This window comes from Trichosurus vulpecula, chromosome 3 (assembly GCF_011100635.1).
Source record: "Trichosurus vulpecula isolate mTriVul1 chromosome 3, mTriVul1.pri, whole genome shotgun sequence".
Taxonomy (NCBI): Eukaryota; Metazoa; Chordata; class Mammalia; order Diprotodontia; family Phalangeridae; genus Trichosurus; species Trichosurus vulpecula.
The window spans coordinates 112,849,588-112,872,922 of record NC_050575.1 but is presented as its reverse complement, the minus strand read 5'-3'; the positions used below and the strand labels follow the sequence as shown (position 1 = coordinate 112,872,922).

The following is a 23,335-nucleotide window of genomic DNA, read 5'->3' as shown; positions in this document are numbered from 1 at the left end:
ATTTGTGGTTTCAATTATCTTCCTAAGTAGTCTGTTATTTGGAGTGCACACATCTCACTGATTTGGGGGTAGTAGGAGCGAGAATACTTCATTTCCTTCTTTACATTGTCCATGAAAAACATCTTGTGATATTGGTCCAGATGTAATGACCCTCTGCTTCACTGAACTCATGAACTAGTGAAATTGGCTTAGGGTGTGTGTGCGCGTGTGCACGCATATATGTGTGAGAGATCGAGAGAGAGAGAAACTTTTAGAGTAAGGAAGAGGTAAGCTGTCTGCTGCTGTCTAATCTTTCCCTGCCCTAAGTCACAAATTGTAAAACCCTCCTCCTCCAAACAGTGATGAGGGAGATAGTAGACCCATCAGAATTGGGAAACTGTTGATAACATTTCAGATAATTCATGTGCACTAATTAAAGTATATTGAACAGAAAAATAGTGGAGGAGCCTAACTGTAAGATTTTTAGGTGTGATGACTAAAAATGAGCTAACCCAGACATTGCTTATGTAGTCTACATGCTTGGAAGTGAGCCACCTTTAACACTGCCCTCCAAGTTAAGTTTTTTGTTAGGCCTAGCCTGTGCTAGTGTATCACAGAATCAGTCAACAAGCATCTATTAAATGCCCACTCTGTGCCATGCCCTAGCTGGGTGCCTAGGATACAAGACAAATGAACCAACCCCTGCATCTATGGAACTTAACATTTCAAGTTAAATGATAGAATACTACTATTACATCCTTTTTCTGGAGTCAGGACTGCTTGGCAATCTAGACATCCAGTCTAGTCATCCAGGGGTGACTGTGTTTAGAGTTGTCCCAAATTCTTCTGACTCCAGCTTTAGTTTTGTTGAGCAGAATCATAAGAGTTAGCAGTAGATAGGAAGAATTAATCTTGTTCGTAGCACAGGAGAATGTTGAGTTCAGAGTATGGAAGGAACATGATCTTAATTGGATTAAATGTCCTACTATTATGTCCTTTTTAATTTCACTTGCCCTGTTGAAACAAAGTTCTTTAAAAAATTGCATAGATAGCTAGTATGTGATCCAAAACATGACTAGGAAACTCAGATAAAGGCTCTTCATTGGCTCTTTTGCAGGCCAGCATATAAATGACAGATTGATGGTGTCGTGCAGGGCTGTCCAACCTTAGGTCTTTATTGAAACAATGGATAATCTATTTTGATTTGCCATTTTAATGAGAGCTCTGTGGTAGCTGGGCTCCATTTACTAAAGCATTTATGTAAATTTCTATGCTTGTAGACGGGCTGCATGCACCGCATTTGGGATAGCCCTGGTGTAATGGAAAGGGCACGCTGTCTGTGGAGTTGGTCCACCTGGGATCGAATTCCTGGATACTAACTAGTTGAGTGACCATTGGTAGGTCATCAGTGGTATCTGAGGTGGGGGTGGGATTGCTTTGTTAAAACTGAAAGTGCTACAGAAATGTGAGTTGTCACTGAAAGGGCATAGTTGGGTTTTTCCAGGAGCGGTAAATGTCATTGCTATTGGAAAATTTTCTCCAGAGTGAAACCAGTGTTAGGTCTTCTCTTTAATTGTACTCAGGGCTAGAGATGCAATCTACCCTCGGAGGAGACCCCACCCCCTCAAAAAAAAGAACTTTGGATAAATGACACCAGGTACTATCCTAGGAGGAAATGTAATAGGCTAAACAGTCCTATCCCCATTACAGAAGACAGCAAGGCAAAAAAGAAGGAAAGTAGCTCAATGGTCATGTAGTTAGTGGCAGAGATAGAGCTAGGACTAGAACTTGGGTCTGCCAACTCGCAACCCAGAGCTCTTTGCACTAGATAAGTGATTTTTCTTTAAAACTATAAAAACTGGTGGAGTGTGGTGGCATTGTGTTCTTTACAAAAGCATCGCCTGTAGGACTCATTTAACCATCAAGCTCTCCTTACACTTGTGAATCAGAAGTTATTTGATTCCCCTAAATTCAGTTTATACTTGGAAGTCTAGCTACACTGTAAATGAATGATTAAAACTCTCTGGAGGTCCCTTCTAGCTCTGGATCTATGAATTCCTATGATCTCTCCCCCCAGTTAATTTTTTAAAATATTTGAAACAGTTTTCTGGCAATCATTTCAAAACCATAGAAGGTAATCAACACTAGTGACTTCTGATTGAGATCAGAATATGCCAAGGGGGCAGCCTATCTGAGTTAAGTGCTGTTTTTCAAATTGTAGCAGCACAGGCTCCCTTTAAGATGATCTGGGCTTAACCAGAAGTTACCTTCCAGGTTTTTAAGTTTATGATCCTATCATATGGTGAGCCCTACTCCCTTACTCTTATTCATAACCATCTAAGCCTTTCACCTTCCCGACCTTTCAGAATCTTCCATGCACAGTGATAAATAGGGTAGAGTAGTTTGCATATTGGCTCAGGGTACAGAAATTCTAGGGTATTAATAGTGCTGAATGCGTGCCAGATATCACCCTGTCCTCACCACCCTACTCTTTCATCTTGAACTACAGTTCTCCAACCATGTTCTCTCCTGGGGTTTGTATCTTCACACCTTGTTCCACCTTGTTCCCCCTTCTCCCCTCTGCACCAGGACAGTTATGGGTCAGGCTCACTAAGATACAGGCCACCTCATCTCTGGCAAACCATGGCTGATTGTGCAAGGTTAAGAGTATTGCTGTCAAGTACCATTTCCATACTATCATTCTATCACCTTCACCCAATATTGTATTGTCTCTTAAAATACAAGATAGCCACTTTAAAAAAAAAGAAGATCTGGGCTTGTGCTTCCTTGGTATGGTTTCCTCATCAGATGAGTACTTTTCTGATGGATTGCCTTTGGGGAGTTATTAGTTTGCTGAAGCAATTTATTCTTTAAGTTTCTCAGACTGTCTTTACATGGTGGCTATAGGGGGCCTGATCCATGATTATTTAAAGAGAAGCAAATCTCATATTGTTTTGGTTAGACCACATGTGGAACATTTGATTTTCTGGATGTCCAGCAAGAATTTATTAAGTGCTTATTATGTTCTAGGCACTGCAAAGCGCTGGGGTTACAAAGAAAATAAACATGGTTCCTGCCTTCAAGGAACTCATGCTCTAATGGAGACAACATGCAAAAAATTGAACTTGACAAGATTTTTGCAGTGGAAATGGAAGATAATCTCAGAGAAAAAGTTCTTTATGTGTTTGTGTGTGCACTCGGACATGCAGACGTGTGCTCACAAGAGGTATCTGGGAAAGGCCTACCTAAGGTGGGATTTGAGTTGAGCCTGTGAGGAAGCCAGGAGACAGAGCATGAAGGACAGCCAGTGGAAAGGCAGAGCTACAAGATAAGTGTCATGAGTAAGGAATAATGGGGGGGGGCGAAGTCAGTGTCTTTGGATTATAGAATTAAGCAGAAGGGAATAGGGTATGGTATAGGAAGACTGGAAAGCAGGAAGGTGCCATATTAGGGGCGTGGAGGCAAATAGGGAATCACTAGTTCATTGAGTGGGTTAGTGACAGAGTCAGATCTCTACTTGGGAGAGATCACTGGCATCTGAGTGGGGCATGGATTGGTGAGAAGAAATTTGAGGCTGGGAAATCTGTTAGAAGTCTTTGCAGTATTCCTCTGTCGTGGGAATGAGATGAGGAGGGCCTACACTAATGTGACAAAGAAAGGACTTTTAAGTAACTAGCTTTTTAGAGATGTGAAGGAAAAAACAAGGCTTGGCAGTAGATTGTGTATGTGGGGTGAGGGTGAGTCAAGAGCATCTCAGTTGCCAATTTGAATGGCCTTTTTTTTTTTTTTTCCAGTTTTCAGACTCCTTGACTTCTCTGCAGCCCAGCACTGGTGATGACTTTCTTTTCCTGGATACTCTGGGTTTTTGTGACATTGGTCTCTCCTAATTCTACTTGTCTGACCATCCCTTAGTCTCCTCTGTTGGTTCTTTATCCAAATCATGTACATTTTAGGGAAGGTTATTGACAAACTGAAGTGGATATTGGGGGATGGTGGAATCAAGATGGGAAGAGGATTAGAGACCACATTTTAAATGAACAGAGAATGTTTAGCCTAAAGGAGTGACTTTGAGGTTGGGAATTTAGTCTTTGTACATTAGAACATCCTTGTATGTGAGAGGTATTAGAACTTGTGCTAGGCCTTCTGGGAGGCTGTTCCAGAGATGCTTTCGGCTCATCCTGAGAAAGGGCTCCTTAATAAGTAGAAATAGAGGAATGGACTGCTTTAGGAGGCTGTAAACTGTTTTTTGAGATCTTTAAGTAGAGACTAGATGATAAGGATATTGTAGACTGTGATTCCTGTTCTATATTAATGACTGGACTTGAGGACCTCTGAAATTCTTTCTGGCTCTGAGAGTGATTCTGAGTTCTGAGAGTGAGTGTGCTGCAGGCAGAGGCTGAATTAGCAGTACTTTTCCTTAGGTACTGAAAGCTTGCTTGAAAGGAAGTGAATACACACTTTGGCCACCAGATATAAAGGGGACACGTAGCAGTCTGTTTGTTATACAGTGTGTTTATTAAGTAGATTCAGTCTTATATATGATATACAGATTCCAAAGAAAAAGGATTCCACGTACTTATGAAATCAGTGCATTTAGCAAGTAATACCATGGAGAGAACAGCTTGATTAACAGCTCATTGGTCTTTTGTTAAGTGAGGGGGAGGGCGTTGGCCTGTGCTAATCATTCCACAAACAAAACAGAATTCAGTTGCATCACATAGAATAGACACACGTTCTAAGAATTAAAATATTAAGCCACATTTACTGGAAAAAACCCACTATATAGAACACAAATAATTTTTATAGAGAGCATTGAGGAGGAAGTCCTCATCTGCTTAAAAAAGCCACATTAAGTTGCATAGGTGCATCTCTGTAAAAATATAATTTAGAGGTGAAACAATTGATTAAGCAGTAAAGTGTCACCTTTAGAAGTTGGAGTCCTTCCATTGTCTTAAGTGCCATATGCGTGCTATCTGAGCCTCTCCCAAAAGGTGGTTATTCCCTCCTGGGTCCCTATGTGTCCCAGGTGAGTCCTGAAAAAACATTTGAAAGTCTTCATTTCTTATCTCCTCAGTATCAGATTTACACTTTTCTAACAACCTGTAATTGTGCCAGAGGGTAAAGGCCTTTGGGGTTGTCCCTTGATAGTCATTTGGAACCAAAGGCTCGTATAACCTCTGTTTTTCCATCTTTTTATCATGAGGAGAATTAGACCCATTTAGGTCCTGACAATTCTCCTTCTATGCCACTTACCAACCAAAGAGATCAGGACTGTCCTTACTTTGACTATCACTGGTAGACCAACCAACCACAAGACAAAGGACCATGGGCCATCCATACAAAAAGGAAATGATTTGCTAGTTCCAGAAGTGTTTGTAGCAAATCCTGGTTCTATTGTGGTGAGTTTAAAAAAAATTATTTTTATTTTTTCTCTTTTAGGTGGAAACATAGGTAAAAGAGAAGAGATTTGTGGCTTTGCTAAGCAGATGAGCTGAGTGAGGCGCATCTTCCTCCTCAACAGCGAGTCTTGCAGACCACACAGGGATGGGGGGATCTGTACATGTAAACAGTACACTTTCACTGAGTCCAAAATTAGGAGCCAAAAGACAAAGGTTCACATTGGTCTTAGGTAGATACAGGCAAAGAATTGAGCTCTTGAGCTCGGAACCAACAAAAACCAAAAATTTCTAAAGCACCACTAAATTATATAAAAATCAGACCATGGACGGATTGAAACTGGTATTCTGGTGAAATACTACACTACCTTGTAAAAAGTTTTACAAAAAATTACAAATTAAAAGTATATTAACCCTCTGAGTTCAAAGCAGCATTTTGAAAATGGACTGGTAGTTAATCCGCCAGCCACCCCTGGAGTGGTGAGTGGCCCTTTGGATTCGGAATAGACGGGTCTCACCTGTTTGGAAATCCTCTGAACACTTTACCCCCTCATTACAACACTGTCCTCAGGAATTGAATAATCCATGTGTACAAGGTATGAAGGTAAGATGAATTTCAGATGGGTTAAACACAATCATGGGTTTGTTTCCCCATGGTTTTGATCTTCTACAAAGTCCCAAGTCCTGATCACCTCTCTCCTCATTAACAACTATCCTCCTTACTCTTCCAAACTGTATCCCAGACATTCTTGCTGTTCAGTGTATTTTGCTTCCACTTTTCCTTTTCCTCTTAGGATTAAAAATGGAGTTTAGCCCTTGGGCCCTTCAGCAAGAATTTAGGACATTTGGGACATGGCTTTTGAAACAGCCTTGGGGAGCAGAGCTGCAGCTGGAATGGAGACCAGGGTAGATGTGAACATGTTCTTCAGACCTACAGCCAGAACAAGCATGCTGGTACTTGGGAGACAGTGAGGAGTGTGGGGTGGGAGGGGGAGAAGCTGCATCTTTCAAATGAGAAAAAAAAAAGGCAAACCAAGAACCCAAGAAGTTTCTGTGACTAGACTAGCAAATGGGGTCCTGTTTCCACTTAATAACCTGCTCCAGATTCTGCCATTCATCTTTAGGGCTTCAAAACTAACTGACCCACCAGGTGCAGGTTAAACCTAGGAGGTGATGGTAACATGATGGGGAATCTGTTGTCCTTCAGCTACACCTGAGAGTCCTGTCTTCTCCCAGTGGCATGGGTTTTATATGAAACCTACACTCTTACCACAATACTAAGGCAGGGCCGAAAGTGATCTGTTAAGACGGCTTGAACTCAGAAAAATCCAACTTCAAACTGTAGCAAATGCTGCTCTTTATACAGTCCCTTGTGAGGGGAACCTCTCCCCATGTCTTCCTTATGTCAGCGTGTCAAGAGACTGATAGCTCTGGGATTAGCCTGGTTGCTGCCTCAAGAAGGTGAAACATAAGCAATCGATAACAAGAATTCTAAGGCGGCGATTGTCTCAGCCATTTTTTTTAACATTAAGACTTTCACAAATTGCTTGGGGTAACATTTTGCAAAAGGTCTGTTGGTTACTTTGTAGTATTGTTCACACACAAAAATAAATATTTACACAAATTCAAATGTTAAGTGTGTGTGTTGGGGCAGGGGGAGACTAGGGGATGGTGCTGTGATCTGAATGGTGCATGGTCTGGGAAGTGTATTAAGTGTAGGGGGAGAGGCTTTGGGCACTGAAGTTTGTGCTGTGATGTGGATCTGTCTTGGCTGTTTCAACCCTGATGAGGCCTAGGCTGTCCAAAAAAATCAGTCAAAGAAAAGGCTTATTTTGACAGAACTGATGTGATTAAAATGGCATGTTGGAGCCCTACTGTCCCTGGGAACAGTGTATGCAAGAGATAAGACCATACCACCTTTGGTGGGGGTTGAAAGGCAGAGTTGTGGGTTCCTCATCTTTCTGTTGCCCCTTGTCCTTTGCCACTCATCCAGAGGCCTTCCTGGCTGGAGCCAGGTCATGAGTTTTGTGCCTGGAAGGAGGAATAGTCCAATCTAGTTCCCTCCCTCCCTTCCTGAGGGAAGCCTGCCACCATCTTGAATGCTGTAAGATGGAGTGACCAAGGCTGCAGAGGAGCTGGTTTGAGAGGGGAGGGGTCTTGATATGACAGCCAAGGCTGTTTGCTGGGAACCGTCTGCTCCATTCAGCCAGTCACCTTGGGTTCCATTCTGCTTCAGCTGGGTGAAGGTGGCCATCGCTGAGATAGAGAAGGCAGCTAGAAGTCTCACAGGTCATGAGGCAGCCACTGCTGCTGCACTTCTGGCTACTGCACATGTTGCACTGAGAGGCCTTACCGTGGCCCTCTGAGGTCTAAGCTAAGTCCCTGGCTTTAGCAGCACTGGTAGGTATTGCACTGAGCAAAAGGAAGTGCCTATAGGAAGGGAAGAAACCAGGCCAACTCTTTTTGTTTTCCTTCACACTAGGGACTGCGGGTTTCTTCCAGGACTGTTCACACCCAAGGGAAACTGGTCCCAGGAGAGATTCCGCGGCATCTGCTTCACTTCTCTTTTTATGATCCACCAGTCAACCGGGCAGAGAGGGGAGAGGAAGTAGTTGCCGGACACCCTACCTCAAGGAGCGTAGCTTCCTCCTTGCCTGCCTAAAGCTTTCTCCTGGGGAGAGTGGAAGCCACGAGTTATTTCCCTTTCCACACCCCCAATGAAAGGTTTGTCTTTGCTCACCAAGAAGGGTGGTGAGAGGGGAGGTTTGTAAAGGAGCTGTCATCTAGCAATCTTTTATGGCCTCAGCAGTTAGGAGGGGTTGGGGCTCAGGTGTCTGGCATTTGCTGGTTTAGACTTACAGGAAGCTCACTGCCCTTCATTTCTCAGATACCCAATTTGGATTCACTTCATAGTCAAGGTATTGGGGGTGGGGAAAAGTTGGGAAACAGCCATTCTGAGCAGGCTCAGGGCGCATCCATACTGGGAAAAGCCCACGCTGGAGTGTGAGGTAGAAGACAGATGGTGACCATGTGATGGGGGTTTTGCAGAAGTAGGACTGCCACAGTAGTGAGGCTGGGATGGAGTTGGGTTTGCTATGCAATATAGTAAATGTGTGTGAGGGCCTTCCACTTGGGTGCCCGTGCTGAGGTTACAGACTGGAGGAGACTGTGTTCCTGTAGCAGCAGTGGGATCTGATTGAGAGCATATATGAGTCTAAACACGACAGCTAGCGTGTGCAGCTCAGCCTCCTGGTGGCTTACTGCATGATAGGTGGGCTGGAAGCTCCAGGCCCAGGTCGTAAGTAACCTCTACCCTGGGGCACGAGGCATGCCCGGGAGAAGCTGGCCTTGTTCTGCCTCTCCGCCCTGCTGCCCACCCCTCATCACTGTAGTGATATGGAATGTTAGTTCATAGGAATAAATTCCTTCTGATCAGACAGACACAAACTAGCAATCTGTACAAACACAAAAGAATCCATTTTCAGAAAAATAAATTACTAAGGGTAAAGGAGGAGGAGGAGGGTCCATTTTGTTTTTTCTCAATAAATATGCAATTCTGCTCACCTAAGACTTGAAAGGTAATTATCTGGGGATGGGATTCTAACGTCAGGGTCCACGAAGGTTATTCTAAATACGGCCGCAGCTCCCAAGCTCCCTGTCAAGAAAGTTCAAACCCCCTCCAAAGCTGCCCGTTTGGCTTCTTCCAAGCAGGTAAGTGCACCTGTGTGGTGAGATTCAAAACAAATAAAAAGTGTCCTTGTGCCCAAAGTCCCAGGTGCTTGGAGTGTGTGTAGAAACAGCTCTTTTAGGTTCCACCCATTTTTTTCTTTAAATAAAATGTACCAGCTAGAGGGGAAAGAGGACACCAGGTCCTCAGCTGGGGGCAGCCCCTTTCTCTAGGGTGGAAATTGTCATGTGACATAGGAGCTCTCCGGGCGCTGGGGCGTCAGTTTTGCTGCAATATGAGGTTTTCCAGTTCATCTGCAGACCTCAGGAGAAAGGCGGCAGACTCTCGGTAGCCAGCGATAAGCTGCCGCACTGCACTGATCTCCGTGGGGCTGAGCTGGGCAGTGGCCATGCCCCGGCTGGTGCTGTTGCTGGAAGAGGAGGAAGAGGACGTGGTGGTGGTGGTGGTGGTGGTCGTCGTCGTGGTGGAGGCAGCCCCGCCTTTCATGCTGAGATCTGTAGGACCTGTGGAGGGCATGACAAACCAGAATTAGCAAGGGGGGCTGATGCGTACTGAGTGTATGCCCTCAAGGCAGGAAATGAGCACAAATCTATCTCTGTCTTTACCTTGTTCAATGCCCTTAGCCAAATCACTTCCTTTCCCAAGGCCTCAGTTTCCCCTCTACAAAGAGTGTGTGTGTGTGTGTGTGTGTGTCGCAGGAGTGGAGGGGGGAGGTAAAGGGGTAGATGTATTTGGTCTCTTAAGGTCCCTCTTGGCTCTGGAATCCAAAGACATTATGATATAATAGACTTGGCAATGACCTGGCTTTAAATCCTAGTTTTACGAGGCTAGAAAAGCCAGTCTCTGAGCCTTGGTTTCCTCATCTACAAAAAGGCTATTCACACTAATCTCACAGGCATGTAAATACACCTCTTTGTAAATCAGAGTGATAGAGACAGATGACCCTGAGCAAGAGAGAAAGAGGAGAGCTGGTGGTGACCCGTGTCCTACATCAAACAATCTCTTTAGGCTCTGCTTGACCATTCACTTGTTCCATGTCCCTGGTAGAAGGTAAACTCCTTAAGGAGTAATCTTAGCACACTTCCTTGTACATAGCAAGCTTATTATTAATAAGTGCTTCCTGAATTATAGTCCGATTTTGACCTGGGGAAATGGGAGGACCAGTCATTACAAAATTGTTCCTATGCTTCTGTACTGTTACACCCTGGTCCTTCAAAGCTGGTGAGGAGTGACCCTTTTTTTAATCTCTGTACTATTGCCACCAACCCGAAATACCAAAGCTGGACGTATCTCTTTTTTCCTATAGTGTACTGTTGAGATTGGGGTTTTTAGTTTAGCTTTTTTAAACCAGGGCCTTTACTAGCACTTAGGGGAAATTGACCCAAAACACTGTTGTTGTGTCGTTTCAGTTGTGTCTGACTCTTTATGACCCCATTTAGGGTTTTCTTGGCAGAGATACTGGAATGGTTTACCATTTCCTTCTCTAGCTCATTTTACAGATGAGGAAACTGAGGCAAATAGGGTAAGTGGCTTGCCCAGGGTCACCCAGCTAGTGCTGTAGGCTGGATTTAAACTCAGGAAGATGAGTCTTCCTGATTCCAAGCCCATCGATATATCCACTGCACCACCCAACAGTACAGGTTGTTAATTATGGAGCTTGTGAATATGAACTTAAGATATGTCTTAGGTCATCGAGGCTGATGGAAGCTTTGGGGCTAAATAGCGGCCCCCACTCCCAGTTCCTGGCTTCCACATTCTTGACCATACACACAGACTTTCCATCTTGCCTTTGGCATCCTCTCCCAGGCACTGACCCAACTCTAAGGCTCTCCTGTTCAGAACTGATCACCCCCTAGGGTCTTCTCACCGACTAGCATGGTCATTACTTCTGCCCTAATTCTACCTTGTTTGTCAGGGATCCTGATCATCACTAACGTAAGGGCTACAGTCCTACCTATATGCAGTTCCCACCACCAGCAAACATCATTTCTTCTCAGTTGCTCTGACTCAAATTTGACTGGGCTGTGCTTTCATATGTTTTAGCTGGCATACAGCATAGTAAGGGGAAGACTAACATCTTGCCTCTATCCCTTGCAATTCAGGAAAAAGTATAGATTCTGACCCAGAAAGTAAGGAGAAATAACGCCGCTTAACTCCTGTTTTGGTAGAAGATCTGACTTGATCAAGAGTTCAAAGAATCATTGCTGTTGATAGTTGATGGATTCTCCATCAGATGGGAGAGGTTATAAAGCACAGCATATTAGAACATAGATTAGCCTGGCAAAGAACCTTAGAGACCATCTAGACCACAAGTGCCAAACTAACGTAATTGGGAAATATTTAACAAAGGAAAAATACAGTATGATATAGATAATGCTAATTTGTGGTTTTCTAAGTCAATAAGCTGCCTGTTTCTATTTGAGTTGGACACCAATGACCAATATCCTGATTTTACAGAGAAGGAAACAAATCCAGAGAGAAAGTCACTTACAGGGGCCTGTCCAGTAATCTCACCCACATTCTACGCCAGCTCTTGATGTCTTAGTTTTCTCTCCCCATTGTAATAAGTACAAGTCAAACCATGCCCCAAACTTTATTTGCTGACTCTATCTCTTCCTCCACCACCCCGCTATCTCCTATCCTGACTCTGGCCCAGAGCTAAGCAGATCAAGTTTTCTAGCATTTACACAGAGATCTGTGAACCCTTCCCTCCTGGAGACTGACATGTAGACAGGGATACTTGTTTGGAATAACCCATTTCTTCTTTCTCAAGGGAAATTAAGACTATGTGAACCATCAGTCCATGTGCAAAGAGTACTGTTAGCCCCAGGAGACCAGGGTTCTAATCGTACCTCTTAGATAAGTCACTTCCCTATGTCCTGTTAAACGAGGTGCCTGGCCTAGCTAGCTAAGCTTCAAAACCCTTTTCAGCTCTAACACTATAAAAGTCTTAGGTTGGTCTGCCCCCAGTCAGAGAAAATAAGATGTAAAAAGATAAAGGGGGTTGAGGATGATGACAAACTCAGAATCACAGGGTGTTAGAGGTGGAAGAAGCCTTCAACCAGGAAGTTGAGGTTGAGGGGACCTTATGAGTCATTTTATAGATAAGGCAGCTAAGGTATGGAAAGGCTATGACCTGGAGGTGGGAAATGGCACATCAGGATTCAAACTTGGGTCCTCTTAATTCCGACCCTCACATGTGAGTGGCTGGGAAAGACATCCAGCAAGCTCAACAACCTGCTGATCTCTGCACCGTCCCTGCCGGCCCCTTTCCCACCAAATGTTTGTGGATTCAACTTTTCAGACACAGGGGGGGGATGGTGTTTGGAATCTGAAATATTTTTGAGGTTGTAGCAAAAGTTATTTGGGGCACCCCTCCCCCCACCATACTGATTTTTATACTCGGATAAAATAATGCTCCCAGAGTGGGAGGTGGGGCAGGGGGTAGGAGAGAACCTTCAACTGATTGGGTGGTGCCTGGGAAGAGCTGTGGACCACTGAGGACAAAGTAAAGGCAGAAATTCAGAGGCAGCTGCAGGTATCATCCACTGATAGCAACAGGTCAGAAAAGAAGAGGAAAAGAGCCATATTTTTAGAGAAAGAGATTGAAACCTGTTGATGTCATGGAGATAAAGACAAGGTAAACCAGGACTTGAATAACAGCTCCCAGGTCTACAGAGCTTGGCTGATGAAACTCTTGTCTCATTTGCAGGACCTGAGAGGTGGGGAATACAAGAATTATCACTCCCATGCTGTTGGTGAAGATGACACTCAGACCTGCCCTTCCTGACAATGCTGTAGAAAGCCACTGCTTGACCTAAGTGTGGAGCATGTCCAGAACTAGCACTCTCCAGAGGATGGAAGAATTGGAGCCTCCAGGCAAAACAGCAGAGAGAAAGGGGCTTCCTGGATGGGGCAGATTTAATATTCCAAACCCGTGCTAAGCAAGCCTGCCCATGTTGAGGCCATGGCCTAAGAGACAGGGTTGGTTCTTATTCCTCTAATGTTTGGTTCCAGCCTCTCTCCCTCATAGTACAACTTTTACCCACCGAGGGTCTATCACATGAGGACGGTTCAGGAATAGGATGAAATTTAATCAGACGTTATTTCTGATTTATTATACAGCCAAAGTTTGTTGTGGCCCTCAGCTCTTCTTGTGTTCTGAAGAATTAGGTGCTCTGAGGTTTGCCAAGTGCTTTCTTCATAAACCTTTGAGGGATGCCGTATAAGTAAAAGTGCCCCCCCTTTCCCTATTCCCTTTGCAGATGAGGAAACCAAGTCCCAGGGAGCTCAAGTGACTTGCCAATAGTTGCACAATTAAGAAACAGATGAGTGGGGACACACGCAGGCCTTCCCACTCTGCCACCACTACATACTGTCCCACCCATCCCAACCATGGTCTTTGAAGCAGCTAGGCAGTACAGTAGTTAAGGTCTCTGGACTTGGAGGTCAGGAAGGCCTGAGTTCAAATCTTGCTTAGATACTTCATTTATCCTTTTTAAGCTGAAGTTCCCTCAGCTGTACAGTGGGAATAAGAGTGCCTACAACTCCCAGGATTGCTGATTTTGGCTATTATGGTGGCAAAGAGGGAGCTGTAGAAATCACTGGGTAGGAAGATGTTCCTCAACACTCCTCTCCTTTGTTTAAACCTGGCGAGGGCTTCTTAAGTTTACAGAAGTCTAATTTCTCTCCCAGGAGGCTGGATTGGATAGATCCCTAGAAAGGAATCCCAAACCTGTCCCATCCAGGCCTTTTGGTTGTGGTTTTATTAGACAAAATGAGCTCTGTAGGGAAAGAAAAGGGAGAGGGCTGATAGAAAGGAGGGAAGATTGAGAGAGGTGGTGGTCAAAAGCAAAACTCTTTTGAGGAGGAAAGGGAGAAGGGAAAAATAAAAGCATAAACGGGGAGGGGGTGGAGAGCAGGATGGAGAGAAAGACACAAATAGTAATCATAACTGTGAATGTAAATGGGATGAACTCTCCCATAAAACAGATGCAGAGAGCAGAATGGATTAAAAACCAGAATCCTACAATATGTTGTTTACAAAATGAGCTCTGTAATCCCATAATGTAGTTATATAATCTCTCTGTAAGACTATAAACTTCATGAGGGTAGAGACTGGATCTTCTTCCCTAAACTTTGCATCTCCCTTGAGTCACAGAAGAGATGCTTAACAAATGTTTACTGAATTCTTAATTTGTGGTCTTCAACCCTAATCTTCTGAGTGTGTCCAGGTGGACAATGTTGTTGAGTAACTATAAAGTTGTAAGAGTTCTTCAGAGTGTGAACTGGGGGGGGGGGGGGGAAGGATTTTTTCTAGTGGAGGGAGGGAAGATTTAGGTATATGCTAGTTTTGGTGTCTTTCATTATTCTACAACTTAAAAATATGAAACTGTTTTCAGTAACTTGTTTTGGCCTTAACATGATAGTATTTGGTAAAGTAAAAAGACCACAAGACTTGGGGTCGGAAGACCTTGGTCCAAGTCTTGGCCCCAGCACCACGAGCAAGTTTCTTCCCTTTTCTGGGCATCAGTTTATGCATCTATAAAGTGGAGCTAATACAATTTGCATTACCTGCTTCATGGAAGGTCATGAAGAAAGAAATTGGCAAAACCTAAAGTGTTAAGGAAATGTCAGTGGTTAGTCTAAACCTCATTAACATTGGAAGACTTACTAGGGATGGGGCAGAAATTGGGGGGGGGGGCGGGGCAACAAACACAAAAGAAGTCCTAGAAGGGATTTTTGCTTTTTAGCTTGCACATGTTTCTCTGTTTGGGGAAGGGGGTGGCGGTAGAGAGGGGGAGGAGGACAGAACAGGAGACTGACTGGAAGACATCCAAAAGGAGGAGATCAATTGGATGAGAATACTAGAAACCAGACCAAACAAGGAACTGGCAAGGTCTCAGCCAGAGAAGACTTAGGGAAGATACAGCCTAAGAAGATAGTTTTGTTCTTCATGGCCAGAGGGGACAGAAATAGGAGCACCAGGTGGAATTTACAAAGGCAGATTTCAGCTCAGTGGAAAGAAAGTATCCCTAAGAAGCCCAGGTTAGATAGTGAGTCTCCTGTGATTGTAGGCTTGAGCAAAATTTGTCAGGGATGATATTAAATGAGTTCTCATTCGGGTACAGGTTGGACTTAATGGGAGTCTGAGGTTCTTTCCAACAGAGATGGTCAAACAGCCTGACCACAGGGGAGATCACAGTAAACCACTGCATGCTGAGAAATGATACGAGGGAGATCAGTTCCTTATCGAGGTACATGACGTCTGAGGGCACAGTGCTGACCTGTAAGGCTGATGTCAGAGAAAATTACCATGGTCTCTTCCCAAGTCTTGTTATTTTCAGAGACAGGATGCTTGCCTCAAAGGATCAGAGGTCAGATTTTGTGGGGGGTGGGAAGGGGAAGAGGGAGAAATAACTGAGATCACTTTTACATCTTTATGAAATGGACTGGCTGGCTTGGATGTTTACCAGCATGTCACATTCCAAGCCAGGAGGGAGTATCTCTAATTGAAAACCTGAATCTGGAGGGAAGTTGAAGCTCCATTCTTCAGACACCAGAAAGCAGACTATACAGACGGGCATCTATAGCTATATCTGAGGCATGCCAAGGTATCAGCAGCCTACTGTACTTATTCTCCAGCAGAAGTATGCAAGGGGTGGAGGAACAGCCAGAAAGATTTCTGAAGGACTGTTGTGGCAGTAAAATTGGCTTTAGAGATGGTGAGTCAAATTAACAGGTTGGGTGAGGGAGGCTCCTCACAAACTTCTACCAGAGTCTTAGCTGTGAATTGGTCCAGCAATTCCTTAAAGCAATTTGGAACTCTGCTCACAAAGTTCCTCAATTGTGTATACCCTCTGACCCAGCTATACTACAGCTTGGCCTACATCCCAGAGAGATCAGAAGTCCTATATGGAGGAAAATATTTTAAGCATTTCCTTTTGTGGAAGAAAAAAACTGGAAACTAAGAGAGTACTCAGCCATCCCTGATTGGGGAACGGCCGAACAAATTACGGTATATTAATGTAATAGAGGGCACAGTGGATACAAAGGGGGAAGTCTCATCTTCCTGTGTTCAAATCTGGTCTCAGACACTTACTCACTAGCTAAGTGACCCTGGGCAAGTCACTCTTTGCCTCGGTTCCTCATCTGTAAAATGAGCTGGAGAAGGAAATGGCAAACCACTGCAGTATCTTTGCTAAGAAAATCCCAAATGGGTCACAAAGAGTCAGACGTGTCTGAAATGACTGAACCACAAAAATCATGCCATATGAAGAAAAGAGACAATTTCAGAAACCTTGGAAGACTTGTATGAACTTCTGCACAATGAAGTGAACAGAACCAGAAGAAAAATTTGTACTACAACATTAAAAAATGAACAACCATTAGAGACTGAAAGCTGATTGATGCAATGCTCAGGCAGGATTCCAGAGAGCCAGTGCTGAAGCCAGCTACCCAGTTCTTGACAGAGAGCCGATGGACGTAAGAAGCAAAATGAAAGATGTATTTTTAGATATGGTATTTTGATTGATATGCATGTTTTACAAGGGTCTTTTTTTCAGTTAGGGGGAGGTGGGAGGGAAAGAAAATAAATGCTTATTAATTGTCCAAATCAAAGTACGGCAGTCTTTATAAAAAGGCTATTGCAAAAGTCCATGATTGACATGAGGGGGTCTGTACCATGGCAGTGGCTGTGAGTGAAGACAAAGGGACATATATGAGAGCCATCATGAAGGTAGTGATAAGCAAGACTTGGCAGCAGATGAGAGTGAGTGTGGAGGGAGAGCCTCCTGCTCCCCTGGGGTCTCTGCCAATGGGGTCCCGCTGCTCTTTTTTTCCACTTGAATACTTTGAAATCTTCTCCCTAAAGTCTGGTCTACTTAGAGCATTTAATTTGACATTATAATTACGTCATCTCTCTGGCTTTACCAGGCTCTCCCATAGCCAGGGTCCTTGCATTCAATAAGTGTTTAATAAATGTTTAAGGAATGAATGAATGAATGGATGAGGGGAAAGGTGGGGGAGAGGAAGGCTTCTCTTGAAGAAAAAGAGACTAGAGGGGCAGCTAGGTGGTGCAGTGAATAGAGCACCGGCCCTGGAGTCAAGAGGACCTGAGTTCAAATGCAACCTCAGACACTTGACACTTACTAGCTATGTGACCCTGGGCAAGTCACTTAACCCCAATTACCTTGCCTTCCCCCCTCCAAAAAAAAATAAGAGACTGGAGCCCTTAGGTCTTAGATGTAAGAGGGAGGGTTGGGAATAGCCCAGAATTTTAGTAAGAAAATAAATGAAGATAGTGATAACTTTTGAAAAGGATCCACAGCCAAAAGACCAGAGGATAAAACTTATAAAAAAAAACCCCATGAGTAAGGAAGCAGCAGCAGATCCAAATGAATAAATCCTACTTTAATCAATTAGAATGTATAGTAATAATAACAGCTTCCATTGTCGGAGTAAGTTTATGAGAATTGTTATCTACATTATTTAATTTCATCCTCACAACAGCTCTTCTGACATAAGCAGGGTTGGCAGTTTCTCCATTTTGCAGACAAGGAGATTAAGGAAAGGTGATTCACCCAAGATCACCAGGTAAGTCAGACCCAAGGCTACTCATTCCAAATGAGTGTTCTTTGAAAAAGTTACGGGTAATTGAGAAGATGCCAGAAAAGAAAAACAGGCCTCTCCTCAAAAAGATCAGGCAGGATCCTGCAAATGGATCTGTCCTTGTTTCATGGAGAAATGAATAGTGAGAGGCATTCCGGGGTAAGAGTCCTGGCCTGGGTTCAAACTCTTTGAATAAGGACATTTCACCTTTCTGGGCTGAGCCCACAAAGCAGGAACAAGAATACATACATTCCCTTTCTCCCAGGCTTGTGGGAAGGACAAAGGGAATGTCAGCTATTCTCCCTTTCTCTCTCAGTGACTATGGTGGCATGGGATCCTTCTCCATTCTGAAGTTATGAGTAGGCTCTAAGCAGGGGAGCTGGCTATGTTTGCGACACAACCAGACTTCCATATTGCTGGGAAACATATCTCTCCGCTGGAGGATGAGCAGCTGAGTGGAAGGCTGCTCTGCTGTACACAATGGAAGGAAGAACCACTGATTCCATCTAGAACAGGGATTCTTAGTGCGTGTGTGTGTGTGTGTGAGATATGGACCCCTTTTGGAAGACTGATATAGCCGACGGACCCCTTTCTCAGAATAATGTTTAACAATTGAAGGAAATACTAAACTTCAGATAGAGGCTAGTGCAAATAAACATGTTATTTTGTTCCCTTTCAGGTTCCCAGAGCACCTAGAATCTATCCATGGACTGATGACCCTTGGGTGTCTGTGGATCCCAGGTTAAGATCCTCTGATCTAGAGGGATTTCCTCCAAACAGATGCCAATGTAATAAGCAAAGTCAACAACTTCAAACCACTGTTATTATGACCCAAACCAAATCCCATCAAGGAGCTTAAATTCTAATGGGAGAGACGTGTACCAGAATAGGCCCCTAGACGATTCCTACAAAGTAGATAGAAGGTAGCCTTTGAGAGGAGTTTGGGGAACCAGAAAAGGCCTCCTGCAGCAGGCAGAGCTTGAGCTCAATCTTGAAAGAGGCTAGGGACTCTAAGAAATAGAGCTGAGGATAAAGACTATTTCAGGTGCTGGGGACAGCCAGGGCAATGGTACCGAGATGGGAGATGAAGCATCATGGGGGAAGAACAGGGAGTAGGCCAGTATGGCTAGACTGGTGAGTAAGGGTGGGTGGGCGGGCAGGGGATCACATAGACTTGTGCCTTAGGAAAATCACTTCAGTAGCAACGTGGCTGATGAAGTGGAGAGAGACAGAGGTTTGAGGGAGGGAGGGTTTTACAATATTCCAAGTGAAAGGTCATAAGGTTTCGAGAATCACGGTGGTGGAGGGTGAGTGGAGAGAAGAGAGATGCTGTGGAGACAGAAACAGAATTTGGTGACTGAGCGGCCGTGTGGGATGAGACTGAAGAGCTGAGGGTGACACAGGTTTGTGAACCTCTCTGACTAGAAGAATGGCACTGCCCTCGACTGTAATGGAAAAGTACAAAAGAGAGGACAGCCTGAAGGAAAAGATGATGAGCTCTGTTCTGGTCATGGTGGGTTTGAGATGCTGACAGGACACACCCAGTTTGAAATGTCCAAAAGGCGGCAGATGACAAGGAAAAAATAAAGAGATCAGAGGTAAATCAATAGATCTGAGAATCACATGCACAGAGTTAAACCATGGGAACTGAAGAGATCACCAAATGAGATAGTACAGAGTGGGGGAGGGGAGATCTAGGAGAAAGTTTTGGGAGATTCAGCAAAGGAGAGGCAGGTAGGAGAAGAACCAGAAAAAGTCATTTTTCAGTCATGTCTGACTCTTTATGACCCCATTTGGCTTTTTTTTTGGCAAAGATAGTTCAGTGGTTTGCCATCTCCTTCTTCAGCTCATTTTACAGATGAGGAAACTGAGGCAAACAGGGTCACATGGCTAGTAAGTGTCTCAGGCTGGATTTGGACTCAGGAAGATGAGTCTTCCTGATTCCAGGCCTAGCACTCTATCCACTGTGCCACCTAGCGGCCACGCAGAGAAAGAAGAGACTCTCCAGGAAAGAGGGAGGATGAAGGGGATTAGCAGTGTCAAAGGTTGCAGAGAAATTAAGGACAAGGTCTGAGAAAAGGCCGTCAGATTTGGCAAGTAAGAGGTCATTGAGAACTTCGGAGAGTGCGGTTCTGTGGCATGATGTGACCAGAAGCCACGCTGCAGAAGGTGTGACAAGAGAGTGGAAACAGACAGCAGACTGCTTTTTCAAGGAGTTTAGCTGACAAGAGGAGGGCAAATACAGAATGATGAAATCTAATGAAGGGTTTTTAAAGATGGGAGAAATGTAAGGGTGTTTGTATACATCAGGGAATGAAGTTATAGGGAGAGACTAAAGATTAGAGAAGGAATGTTACGGGGCGTAATTTCCTGGGGAAGGTGGCAGGAGATAGGACCAAAGGCTTATATAGAGGGATTGGTCTTGGCAAGGACCAAGGGCCGGGGATGGCAGCAGGGGATTGAGAGATGGGAAGTAGGAGCTTGACACGAATGGCTTCAGTTTTTTTGATGACGTATGAGGTGAGAGGCAAAAGAAAGAAGAGGTGCTTTGAGTGACCAGTCTGCCTCTGACCCATATGCAATGATTCTTGCCTACCTTCAAGCCCATTCCCCAACCCCCTCCCACTAAACTGTAAAGTGGGGACAATGGATGTCCCCAAAAGCACATTTGATGATAGACAGAGGATCCCTAACTTTTCCTTCAACTTGTGTGATCTCAGAAAACTCACTCTTTTCTCTAACCCTCTATATAAAACAAGGGGATTCAACTAGAATATCTCTATGGTGCCCTCCAGCTCTATCCTATTATTCTCCAAAGTGATATCGTCAGTAAGATTCTGGCTAGAATGACAAAATGTGAGAGCTGGAAGACAGCTAAGAGATCAGCTGGTCCTTTGCCCTCATTTCACAAAAGAGGAAAGTGAGACCCAGAGGGAGAAACTTGGGTTGTCAGTCAGGACAAGGACCCAGGTCTCCTGACTCAGTTTCTCCCAGCTGTTTGTAAGGAACTAGGCTCTTTCCCCATTACTCTATGAAATTATTATTAACTCAGAAGAAAGATGCGGTATTGCTATACTAATTTTTTGAGTAATGGAAACCATACCAGAAAGAATTTTTAAAATTACCAATGGGAGACAGCAGTGTAATGGAAGAATAATGAGTTCTGGGTTGGCCTCTTTACTGTGTGGCCAAAGACAAAGAGTGTGGAAAGAGCCTGCCCTTTTCTGTGAAACAGGGATGATGATCATAACTGCAGACCGGTTGCAAGGCAAAGTGCTTTGTAAGCCTTAAGGAGAGCTAACCAAGGAAGTCTCTTTTTCATGTCTCATTGTAAAACGAAGGTGATCTTAGAATCTGGAAGGATGTTGGTGGAATCTAAGCCCTGGCTGGTTCTATCAAGGTAGGAAGTATTCAAGTATGGATATGGTTGGTGATGGACTCCAAGGGACAGACTGGACAAATGTGGAGAGACAACTATGTGAAAGGATGGATTTTATTGTCCATAGAAACTCATGAAAGATGGCAGGGAGGCTATCTGTGTCATGAAGAGAGTACTCACACCAAGAAAATCATGGCTTCTAGGATTGCTACTACACTTGAAAAAGGCTAATGTGTGAGTGAGAGAGTAAGAAAACAGAGTGAGGGCTGCCTCCACCTTCCTCATTAATGATCTGAAAGTATGAATCACAAGAACGTGCCAGAGTCATGGAGCTGCTGCTCATCACCAGATAAAAGCTTCTTTAAGCCAAGACTGTCCCAAGGAACCATGTCTGGGGGAGGCCATATAAGTGGCAGTATTCCCTAACCTAGATTTCCTTAGGAAAGAGGCGAGGAGACGCAGAGGTAAGCAGGGGTAGGGAAACTGGATCTGAGTCTGCAATGTGATCCAGTCAGACCTTGTGCCATTGCCTGGGGTGAGGGGAGCCCTTTCTAAAGAGAATTAAGATTGTTAGAAATCAGGGGGCACTTATAGATGGACCAAGGGAACAGGGAAAACAAGACGGAGATTAGCGACAGAAGAACGGACCTAGACAAGGTAGGAGCTTCCCTCATTTTACAAATGGTGCAACGGAGGTCCAGAGAGGGGTGGTGAATTACCCAGTCTATTACATAGTGAATCAGTGGTGGAGGCAGGACTCAGTCCTCTAGATCCCCAGCCCAGGCCTCTTTCTACCTTACAGCACAAGAGAAAAGATAAGTCATCTCCAAAGGGCACTTACAGGAGTCCAGCCTTACACCTTAGCCTCATGGGTGGGCAGGGAAGAAGTAATTTCTTAGGGCTGAATGACCTCCGGCACATTACTTCTTTCTACATATGACTCTGGGTAAGTCACATAACTTCTCCAGGGTTCAGTTTCCTTCTCTATAAAACACGGAAGCTTAACTAGGTCTAGAGTTCTTAAACTCTTTTGTGTCCAGAACCCCTTTGGCCATCTGGTAAAGCCTATGGGACCCTTCTCAGAATCCTGTTTTAAATGCATATCGGATTACAAAGGAAACCAATTATACTGAAATGCAGTTATTAAAATATTAAAGAAACAAGTTCATGGTCCCCAGGTTAAAAACCCCTAGACTGTGCAGTCTTTAAGAACCCTTCAAGCTTTGACAATCCATTTTAATGTTCTGGCCTAAGGGCCCTTCCTGCTCTAAATTCTATGATTTATGCTCAGGACAGGACTCTGCAGCACCCAACAGAAACCGAATGGAAATGGATCACTTGGGAAAGGGCAGACTGGCCCTGGGAATCCTATTTAAATTCCCTGCACTGGCTATGCTCATTGGCAGTTAATGCCCTTGTGCTATGGCTCTGGGAATCAGGACAGAGTAGGTAGGACCTTTCTTCTTTTTGGGCCGCTCTGAGGAGGACATTTTTCTTTGTGTCCTTACTGTGGGACGTAGTGCACTGCACAATGGAAGCAGCTATAAATGTCTGAATTGAGTGTGGAGGCACAAGAGTAAAGATGATCAATTAGGCCTGGGTAAGCTCCCTCAAAATACCCTCCCTGATCCTCCTGCAATGAATCAGGAGAGGAGTGCTTTGGACCCAGGGGACCACTGGGCCAAAGTGGAGGCTGGGAAGGAAGAAGGCAGGAGGACCATGGGAACTGTGCAGGACCTGAAGTGAGCAAAGGAGCCTCTTTCTATGAGTCCAGCTCCCTGACTCTCTCCTGGAGGTTTCTATGTTATCCTACTATAAAAAATGGGAGAGGAGATCCTCCAGGCCTGAAGCCAGCTCCCCAATGCCCTAGAGCAGGCACACCTGTTGAAAATTTCCCCATCCTTCAAGGGATCTCTCTAGCCTCAGAATTCTTCCCATCCTCCAATCTGGGGGTCCACTGTACTTCTGCCATGTTTTCATCCATCACAGTGCTTACTGTATGGCTATCATTTGTGTCCCCTGCTATGCCAAGTGGCTGCCAGGTAGGGGTCTGTGTCTTCTCCAGGGCCTACAACCTACTCCTGTATCCGTTCTTCAAGAATCCAGTTTTGCCTGCTGTGAAGCTCCCTCCACTGACCCAGCACCAAGTTGCAGCCTCTCAATGAGGCTGGAGACTGCCACATTGACCCATTGAGTAACGAGCCTCCCTGAGCTCAGGTGGGCCCTACCCTTAGTGCAGAAACTTCCAGAGCTTATGCTCTGCTGGTATGTCCTCAACGAGCC

The 23,335-nt window shown here is 44.5% G+C and overlaps 1 protein-coding gene across 1 annotated transcript in view; it reads right to left on the bottom strand.

Annotated features, from left to right (window-relative positions):
- Positions 1–4,475: 4,475 nt before the first annotated feature.
- NOL4L (nucleolar protein 4 like) overlaps positions 4,476–23,335 on the bottom strand; it is a 207,865-nt gene continuing 189,005 nt past the window's right edge. Inside the window, exon 13 of the mRNA XM_036749788.1 lies at positions 4,476–9,566. Within this exon, the coding sequence (XP_036605683.1) occupies positions 9,322–9,566 (245 nt within the window). The 3' untranslated portion in view covers positions 4,476–9,321. The remainder of the gene's footprint in view (positions 9,567–23,335) is intronic.